Raw genomic sequence first — 11,247 nt, forward strand, 5'->3', positions numbered from 1 at the left:
GAACTCAGGAAGAGCCACCAAGAGCCATCCTCCTTCAGCTGCAATGAGCTGCTCAATTGTGCTGTGACTTTTAAAGGAGATTTCCCCCGAGATGCCTTCTCCCTTCCCCAGTACAAACTGGTCCGACCTCGAGTGGTCAATCACTCTTCCTTCCATGCCATGGGGGCAGCTCTGTGCTACTTCAACAGAGGCGATGCCCCCTGCCACCCTGCTGCCAGTATAAACATCCATCCTGTCGCCTCCTATTTCCTGGGCTCCCAGCTGCACCAGTCTCCTAAGTCCTACCTGGCAGAGAGGAACAAGTTGGTGGTCCCGTCTGTGGAGAAGTACTCATCGGGGGTCTCCTTCAAGGATCTGTCTCCAGCCCAGTTTCAGCACTACATGAAGGAGAGCGCACACTCTCTCTCCGACAAGATCGCGTATAAATCGGCCGCCAAGTACGCCAGCTCTTCCCCAAGCAGCAAGCCAAAAGTTTTCACCTGCGAAGTTTGCGGAAAGGCAAGTACAGAGCAGCGATCATCGTCCCATCATCCGTGTTCTCCTACCACCCTGATCCTGCATTATTATACCTGTCTGATTTTATTTTCTATTCAAGGTGTTCAATGCCCACTACAACTTAACCCGACACATGCCGGTACACACCGGGGCCAGGCCGTTCGTCTGCAAAATCTGCGGAAAGGGCTTTCGCCAGGCTAGTACGCTGTGCCGCCACAAGATCATCCATACACAGGTAACCGGCTACTGGGATGAGCTGGGGCAAGAGTGGCACGAAGAAAGAAAATAGAGGGCAGCTAGATGAAGAAAGAGAGGACAACAAGATTGGAAATAGGGGAAGATAAAAATAAATGACACATAGAGAAAGAAAGAGAGGACAACTAAAGAGAGAGAGAAATAGACCACAACTTAAAAAAAGATAGAAATAAATGAAACTAGAGAAAGAGAGGACAACTAAAGAGAGACAGAAATAGATAACTAAAGAAAGATTAAAAAAAAATAGATGGTAACGATAGAAAGAGAGGACAACTAGAGAAAAATAAATTGATAATAAAGATAGAAATAGATGACAACTAGAGAAAGAAAGAGAGAAAGAGAGGACAACTAAAGAGAGACATAAATAGATAACTAAATAAATTAATAAAGATAGAAATAGATGACAACTAGAGAAAGAGAGGACAACTAAAGAGAGACATATAGATAACTAAATACATTAATAAAGATAGAAATAGATGACAACTAGAGAAAGAAAGAGAGGACAACTAAAGAGAGACAGAAATAGATAACTAAATAAATTAATAAATATAGAAATAGATGACAACTAGAGAAAGATAGGAAGAGAGGACAACTAAAGAGAGACATAAATAGATAACTAAAGAAAGATTTAAAAAAATAGATGGTAACGATAGAAAGAGAGGACAACTAGAGAAAAATAAATTGATAATAAAGATAGAAATAGATGACAACTAGAGAAAGAAAAAGAGAAAGAGAGGACAACTAAAAAGAGAAAAATAAATTGATAGCAAAGATAGAAATAGATGACAACTAGGGAAAGGAAGACAGGGCAACCAAAGAGAGACAGGAATAGATAATAAAAAGAGAAAGATAGAAAGAGAGGACGACTAGAGAAAGAGGGGACAACTAAAGATAGACTAAAATAGAGGACAACTAGAGAAAGATAGAAATATAGAAATACCGGACAACTAGTGAAAGAGGGGACAACTAAAGATAGACTAAAAAAAAAAAGAGGTCAACTAAAGAAAGATAGAAATGCATGACAACTAGAGGGGGGGGGGGGGGACAACTAGAAGAAGACAGAAATAGAGGATAAAGTAAAAGAAACACACTGGACATACAGTTATGGAAACGATACAGAGAACATGGTGTAGAAAACAAACAAATATAGAGAACATAGATACGGTATAAAATATATAAATGCGAGATAAAAAGAAAGAAAGAAAGAAAGATGTAACATATAGGACAAATAGATATAGAAATAACATAGAAAACAGATATACATAGAAGATAAAGAGAACACTGGATAGAAAGGAAATATATATAAAAGGGCAGAGAGATGAAATTTAAAATACAATAAAATAAAATATATAGAGGTGGTATAAAAGACACAGGGAACAGATAAATCAGAAATAAAGAAAATATATAGAAAAGGGCAAAGAAAAATCTATAAAAGAAAGAATGAAAGAAAGTCATTTAGAGAGCAGAAGGGATATAAAATAAAAGATGTAGACAATAGTTATAAAAGAAAGAAGATAAGAACTTAAGCTGTAATGTGATTGATTATATAACAAGATACATGGGGTCTTTGTACAAGTTGTAGGTCCTTGTATTATGTAGCTTTTATTTGAATTGTCCTACTTGTATTTGAACCCGCACAGGAGAAGCCACATAAGTGTAACCAGTGCGGCAAAGCTTTCAATAGGAGTTCCACGCTGAACACGCACACGAGGATCCACGCAGGATACAAGCCTTTCGTCTGTGAATTCTGTGGCAAGGGCTTCCACCAAAAAGGTAGAGTTTTTCTCAGAATGTCCATTACCCTCGTGTCATTGCAGCCTGTGTCCCGTCATTTCCCTAGCTCATCTGTATTCCTGACATTTGGATGTGATGCTGCTCTTGAAGTAACAATTTTAGGAAATTAGGATGAAGGGGGAAATAAGCAGGTTGAGAATTGGAAAATGATCACTTGAGTTGTGTGCAGCTGTTGATAAGTGCTTGTGTTCATTGCAGGTAATTACAAGAACCACAAGCTCACTCACAGCGGGGAGAAGCAGTTCAAGTGCAATATCTGTAACAAGGCATTTCATCAGATCTACAACCTGACCTTCCACATGCACACCCACAACGACAAGAAACCCTTCACCTGCCCCACCTGTGGCAAAGGATTCTGCAGGAACTTCGACTTGAAGAAACATGTGCGTAAACTGCATGATAACAACACTGGAGGGGCCTCAGGGTCAAGTCCAGCTGGGCAGGAGGAGTTGGCAAATCCTTCCAGGGACCAGCCTTCCAGAAACCAGAGCCCCAGCTTGCAAAAAGGCATTTACTGACACTTACCTGTGGACACCTTTACCCCCATCTCACTGAACATTTTCAATGCACAGAAGAAAAAAAGATTTAAAATCCATGGGAGACTCCTCTGGTGTGAACATCTTGGATCTGAGGTTGGTCCAGGGGCAGTGTATCTATTGGGAGGGACGGTAATAAAATGCCAACAACCCCATATACAGCGCCACCAGCTTACAGCCAAAAAGGGTAATGGGAAAGAATATAGGGGTAGCCATGGTTCTGAACACAGCTTTATCCTTCTGGTTCCCAACCTCAGGCTCAAGTCGCCCCAACAGGTCATGCTTTCAGGATTTTATTTTTCACCTTGAACAGGTGCTTAAAATCACAGCCAATGGCTTGGTATTTATGACAGTTTCTATATATAGGGGGCAATTCTAAAAACGTTGCCTGTTGGGGGTACTTAAGGACAAAGGTTGGGGGACCACTGCCCTACAGGATCTGTTTTGGAAAACTGTAGGGAAATGTGTAAAAATGGTTATTTACAGGGGCTTAAGTCAATGATACTTTAACAGAGGTTCTATAGTCACCTTACTGAGTAACAAGTCACCCTAATGAGGACTCTTCTGCCCCCCTTTCCATAACTTCCCCCCTCCAATGTGCTCTGGGATAACACGTTTATACTATCTTTGTTGCTGTCCTGGGGATGCTTGGCTCCTACCAACGTTTTGCATGCACCTAATATTATTTGAGTATTATGCTCTAATTATTTCTTCAGCGATTTATTCTTGAACTTTTTTTGGTGTGTTTTGTAAAGGTTCTATATTGCTGTCATCACAGCCTTGCAGAGTTGAACAGATACATTCTGTATATTTGACGTATTTATTTGGATATGTATTATCCTTTAAGGAATGCTGCGCCAATTTATTAATTCTATTTATTGTAAATATATACATACATAAAAGTTTATATCTGTTGTGTTTGTCCGATGCCGTCCTATTTTTTTTTTTTTACTGTTGTTTGAGGGTGCAGAGTAACTTCTATATTGATAGAGCGTTTAAACATATGTATAAGTTTTATTCTTGCACGTGAAAATAAACGATTTAATTGTGGTTATTAATACATGGGGAAGTTTTATGTTTGTGGACTAGATTTACCGAGGAAATACAAGTGCTAGGCTGATTCCTTCAACGTATCATTCCATTTATCTCTATTGGGAACCTGAGATATAGGTGAAAATAAATATACAATTGATGCCAGGTCCTTGAATTGTAGGAAGTGTTAATCAGCAATCTGCTACACTCTCAGCATCGCTTTCCACGTTCAACGTCGCTTCTTTTTCTTGCCAAAACACTGAAACAAGTGACATCAATTAAGAAGGGTAATTAGTAGAGATTTATCAAAGGCTGTCTGTCATTCTATTAGCTTGTCCCCCTTGTTTGGTGCCAGCAGCGCCTTTACACTGGATTGGGAAAGGCAGGAGAGCTTATATTACTGCATTGTAATTCTTGACAGCTGTACTACCAACTAGATGGCCATACACTATACAGCCTAATTGTACAATCTCCAACTAGGCAAGGACCTGTCTGATTTGATAATAATTGAATTGTTTGGGGTTGTCCCCATATTATATAATTATAAATCTAAAGAAGATTGAACAGTGTGTGTAGTACATCAGCCATGGCACACAGGAGTTTGCTGAAAAGTCTTGTCCCAGGTGATACATTACAATATAGAGAGTTGGATGTCATCATAGCCCAGAATAGTATACCCAGCAGACAGATATAGATGATCTCACTCATCATCTACACCAGCTATCGATTTGATTACCTAAAATTCACACACCGACCATATGGGCAGATCCTGCCAACAGATCTATTGTTGCAAATGTGTTCAAAAACCCTACTGAAAGCTTCTATTCTCTATGCCTTAACGCTGAGTGATAAGTTGTTTTCATAATTTTCATAGTTTTTTGGTAGTTTTTATGATTGCAGTTACTTATATTTTTTCTAACCGGTCAAGTCTGGTTGGAAAAAATATAAGTAACTGTAATAATCTCAGTGTGTTGGCGGCAATAACGGCAAAAAAATAAAAGGGACAGGACACTAGCTTTGGAAATTTGAAAGGAGACACCTGTTGTAAGAAAATGCTGGAATTATTGGGCAGATTTTAAGGCTCCATGCACACTGGACTTAAAAAACGTTGATTCTACAGGCGTTTGACGTTTTTTCCTCCTGCCTCTAGAAGCACTTTTATTGTGCTCTATGTGTCTTTGCACATTATTGACTGCTACAGGCGTTTTCTGTCAGGGACGTTCAGAGGCAGGAAAAAAAAACCCTTCTCTATCGCGTTTCCTGGAGGAGTTTAGGAGCTGTAAAAATGTCAGTCTCTCCTCTGCATTCACACCTAGGCGTAGGCGATTTGCGGCGTTTTGTACCACGATTTGCCGCGACAAATTGCGGCGTTTTGTACCGTGATTTGCCGAGACAAAACGCATCGTTTTTAACCATGTTTTTGTAGTGGTCATTGTCGGCTATGAGAAACGCAGAAGCCGCCCGATAAGCGCGACAAAAAAGGGTCCGGAACTTGTTTCAGCTTCAGGCGTTCGACGTTTCGGCGTTCGGCGTGGAGATGTGAACCATCTCCATAGAGAACAATTTTTCAAGCTACAAGCGTTGACGTTTTTTCTGCTCCTAGTGTGCATGGAGCCTAAGGGAGTTGAAAATGTTCACATAATAGATTGTGCAAATGATCGATCACTTCCATGCACACTGGCTTAAAAAAACGTTGCTTCTACAGGAGTTTTGTGTTATGCCTATAGACGCAGCTCAATGTTATTCTATGTGTTCATGCACATTAGGACGTCATATTTTGAGTTCAAGGTAGAGGCAGAAAAAAACCCCTCTGGATCCGTTTTCTGATTGGAGCTAAGGCTGCATTCACACCTAGGCAATAGCGGCGTTTTCCAGCGTTTTTTTTCGGCGTTTTTTCCGCGCGTATTCATGCTAATATGCGCGTTTGCATACAGCGTTGTCCGACGTTTTTGTACTTAGACGTTTTTTTTTTAGCCAATAGGAAAAACTATCATCTTTTCATCACTTGTTGCTATGTTGGTAGATTTTTTTAATCTTCTGCATGGGCGACAAGTTCTATTGACGAAACGCCTGTAGCAAACGCTTGTTGTCGCGCAATACGCGCGTATCTGGCGTTTTACATTGATTTCAATGGAAAACCAAAAACGCTCAAATACGCGCGTCAGGCGCATCAGCGTGCAGATGTGAACCATCCCCATTGACTTTCATTGCTTTTCGTCCCTCTGGCGTTTGTTCGCGTCGCGCTACATGCGACAAAACGCGAAGGTGTGAATGGGGTCTTAGGCTCCATGAACACTGAGCTTAAAAAAAACGTCTGTTCTGCGTTCATATAGAGCATTTTTTTGTACAAAGTTTAGACGAGTTTAGGAGAGTTTTACGTTTTTTTCTGCTAGTGAGCTCCAATCAGAAACGCAAATGAGAAGGTTTTTTTTTATCCTGACTCTATTACGTTGTTCTAAAAAATATGCCTGTAAACGTTCCAATGTGTATGGACACAAAGGATAACATTGAGTTGCTTCTACAGGTAGAACACAAAACTCCTGTAGAAGCAACGTTTTTTATTCCAGTGTCCATGCCCCCCCCCCCCCCTCCCCATAAATCTCATCTAAACTTATCTAGACTTTGTACAAAAAATGCACTATATGAGCGTTTTTTACTCTAGAGAACAGACGTTTTGTTTTTTTAAGCCCAATGTGCATGGAGCAAAGTCATTAAGCAGAAAGTTGCTTTTCATCATGATAGCTTACATATATACACATATTATACATACCAATTTATAATTATATATAAATATATAATCATAGTTACACAGTGTGGGTTAAAAATGGGGAAAAAAACACGTCCATCCAGTTTAACTACAGATATATATATATATATATGACAATTTGTGAAAAGATTGTGAAGTGTATTTTGGAGCCCATGCAGAGAGCAAGTACAAGCGGAGATGTGATAAGTGGAATGTAAAAATGTGACTTATATTTATGAAACGATCTGGATGCACACAGACACCAGCTGTATATAGAATGAGGACCTTTATTGATAAATATTCTGTAGCAAAATGTGAAAGAATTTTATTTATTTGTGTTGTTATATTTGATGGGACAGCATACAGTACTGATAACAACCAAGTGATCTCTTCTCTGCTATCAGGTGTTTTCTTCATTTTCCTGCCAACCTTGTATGTACCAACAACCAGTGATGGCCAGGATGTCTGATCAGAGGGATGCTGAGCAAGTTTGTGTGTGTGGGCTCTGGCATGGCACGGGTTAAAGGCAGGGAGAGCCACCAGTGTGGAACAGACGGGCTCAGCAGACAGGGACAAAGGGGTGGAATATGATCACACATGAAATGGAGACAAAAAAGAGAGAGAGAGATCGTTGCTAATTGCCAATTAATGACGAAGGACTCATTTCCCTTATTTGAGTTTGCTTTAAACCGCTCTAGCTATTAATATGGGTTTTCATCCTCCGGCAATTGTCCTTTTTTGTGTTCCCCCCACCTGTTCTTAAAATGCACAGCTGGATGTGACTTGTACTTTTCTTCAGGAACGGCGCTCACTTTAATTGGCATAGCCCCAATCACTGGAGACTGCTTGTGGTCATCACCCCATCATTGCTGCACCTATGGGACTCTCCACTACTGCAGTCGGCACCATTCCCAGGCGTGCACCCTGTAGGGGTGTGTGTGTGTGTGTGTGTGTGTGTGTGTGTGTGTGTGTGTGTGTATATATATATATATATATATATATATATATATATATATATATATATATATATGTCTATGTCTATATATAGATATATGCAAAGATACAGACACTTGCCTGGGAATTACACACAAGGCACTTAGTGCTGGGGAGTCCCATAGGTGCAGCAACAACGGCAAATGACCATAGTCAGACTGGTCTATGCCAATTAAAGTGAGCGCTGTTCCTGGAGAAAAGTCATATCCAGGTGGTGTGCGATATACTAGTATATAAATCATATGGTTTGCATAAATTGATAAAAAAAAAACATCTATTTATGAGTACTTATGTATGAAGTTGTCCATGCACAATTCTGGCTGTGCGAGCTAGTGCCACACATATATATATATTTTTTCTGTATATCGCACACCACCTGGATATGACTTTTCTCCAGGAACAGCGCTCACTTTAATTGGCATAGACCAGTCTGACTATGGTCATTTGCCGTTGTTGCTGCACCTATGGGACTCCCCAGCACTAAGTGCCTTGTGTGTAATTCCCAGGCAAGTGTCTGTATCTTTGCATATATCTATATATAGACATATATATATATATATATATATATATATATATATATATATATATATATATATATATAGACATATATATATATATATATATATATATATATATATATATATATATATACACACACACACATGCACTCACACAAATAAACAGATGTGTGTGTGTGTGTGTGTATATATATATATATATATATATATATATATACACACACACATCTGTTTACCTGTGTGAGTGCATGTGTATATATATATATATATATATATATATATATATATATATATATATATATATATATAATGTGTGGCACTAGCTCGCACGGCCAGAAAAAAAAAGATGTGTGTGTGTATATATATATATATATATATACACACACACACATCTGTTTACCTGTGTGAGTGCATGTATATATATATATGTATATATATATATATATATATATATATATATATATATATATATATATATATATGGCACTAGCTTGCCCAACCAGAATTGTGCATGGACAACTTCATACATAAGTACTCATAAATAGATGTTTTTTTTTGTTTTGTTTTTTTTATCAATTTATGCATTTGCTCCTTTAAACAAACAAATACATAAAGAACTGCAATGTTTTTCCACTAGTTATATCTTCTAAATCTGCAACATTCCTCCAGCCTTGTGAATGATAATAAAGTTAAATGGTGACCATTTCTAGCTGAACTGATTAAAAACCCGAGACATTACAGTTTTATTAGGTTGTCAACAGTGATTGTTTTTTTTTTTTTTGTCTTGCTGATCACTGGTTCTTTTTATCTTGGACGGTAATTGTGCACACAAAAAAAGAAAAAAGATTCCCCCCTTAAGAATGAAGTGCGCCTATTGTTTGTTTCCATTCACAGAGTTTATCCCATAGGTTCGCTATATTCTGTATACAAACACCGTTTTTTTTTTAAAGCAAATTGCTTTTTTTAAAAAAACTTTGGTAAACGCACGTGACACATATCCTGCTTTATTTATTATTAATAATAATTCGTTTATTTTAATATATGCACTGCATACCTAATGTATGCCATAGTCAAGGCACGTTCAACAGCTGAGTTTACACAGAATGTGTGCATTCTGTGCATTGGAGAAAACGCGTGTGTGTGTGTGTGTGTGTGTGTGTGTGTATATATATTTATTTATTTAAAAAAATGTAGTCAATCCTGTCATCTAATCAAATCTTCCCCCTTTTTAATATTTGATTATTCTGTGCTTTTGTGCTAATGTGCTGCTGCAGCTTTAAAAAGCTTTAAAAAGCATCGAAACAATCCAAATAGCCATAAAACGTGGATGAACATCACATACCAGCTCATTAACTTGGTCAGAAGGAAATTGGGAAAATTCTGATTGGTAATGGTCAGATTTTTTTAAACTGCAAAATTACCTGGAAACGTCAATTGAAACCCGGTATATATTATTTTGGATTTTATATAACGATACTATATATGTTCTAACATTCTGTTTCAATAAAGAGAGCAATTAAAAAAAAAAAAATCTATGTGATGTAATTGTTATGACTTTTTGATTGGGATAGGGTTGATTTTAATAAGTATTTGCAGCTCCAACATCTTATTCGTGTTTGATTTCCAAGGCTTCATGCAGACTAGGCTTAAAACACGTCTGTTCTCTTGGGAGTAAAAACCGCTTTTATATATATATATATATATATATATATATATATATATATATATATATATATATATATATATATATATATATATATATATATATATATATATATATATATATATATATATATATATATATATATATATATGTGTGTGTGTTCTACATTTTTTGTACATAGTTTAGACGAGTTTAGGAGACTGAGTAAAATATATATGCCCCTGAATTTATCCAATGGATATATAAATGTACAAATACCTGCATGTGACCAATAAATAATCTAACGATTTACCCAGTAAATAAACAGTATCTCGAAATGTACCCAATAAGTAAAGTGTATAAAATATATATATATATATATGTGTGTGTGTGTGTGTGTGTGTGTGTGTGTATATATATATATATATATATATATATATATATATATATATATATATATATATATACACACACACACACACACATGTGTACACATGTACGTGTGTCAAATAAATAGTGCCGTGTAAAAATAAATAAACAATACACACACCGTGAGATTTTCTAGTGTATGAACAATTGAATGTGCTTAGCCTGAAATGTATCAAGTGAATATGAATAGTAAAGTCTACATCTCCCTGAGGATCTAGTAAAAACAAACTGATGTACAAACCAATGAATCTGCCCAGTAAAGGAATAGTAAAATGTAAATCTGTATACCCCTGAGTCTACCCAGCACATAAATATTACAAAGTATACAACTTTTTATCTGGTGATCTGTTACACAATCGGTAAACCGTCCGTACCCCTTGATTTACAAATAAAATAAGTAGTAAAATGTATATACCCGAGAGCACACCATGTATTTTAAATATTACAACGCATATACTGTATTACTGTATTTTTTAAATACCTAATTACATATACCCTGGACAGATCAATCAGTAAAATGTTCATACCCCTTGATTTATCCATAAAATAAACAGTACCCCCGAGTCCACCCTGCATATAAAATATTACAAGGTATTTTGCATTTATTAAATAATGACATCAATATACCCTTTACTGATCAATCGGTAAAATGTTTATACCCATACCCCTTGATTTATCTAGTAATAAAAAATATATGATGGATTTACCCCCAGCCCACTCAGCAAATAAATATTATACTGTAATGTATAAAGCTCTGCATTAAAGAAATAATTCAATAAATATACCATGAACTGGTAAATCAGTAAA

The 11,247-nt window shown here is 37.0% G+C and overlaps 1 protein-coding gene across 1 annotated transcript in view; it reads left to right on the plus strand.

The window, feature by feature from the left end:
• FEZF1 (FEZ family zinc finger 1) overlaps positions 1-5,353 on the plus strand; it is a 6,203-nt gene extending 850 nt beyond the window's left edge. The window contains exons 1-4 of the mRNA XM_040343733.1: positions 1-498; positions 596-730; positions 2,391-2,523; positions 2,743-5,353. The exon at positions 1-498 is cut by the window's left edge and continues 850 nt beyond it. Coding sequence (XP_040199667.1) covers positions 1-498; positions 596-730; positions 2,391-2,523; positions 2,743-3,062 — 1,086 coding nt within the window. The 3' untranslated portion in view covers positions 3,063-5,353. The remainder of the gene's footprint in view (positions 499-595; positions 731-2,390; positions 2,524-2,742) is intronic.
• Positions 5,354-11,247: the final 5,894 nt, after the last annotated feature.

The sequence above is a fragment of the Rana temporaria genome, chromosome 3, assembly GCF_905171775.1.
Source record: "Rana temporaria chromosome 3, aRanTem1.1, whole genome shotgun sequence".
Lineage (NCBI taxonomy): Eukaryota > Metazoa > Chordata > Amphibia > Anura > Ranidae > Rana > Rana temporaria.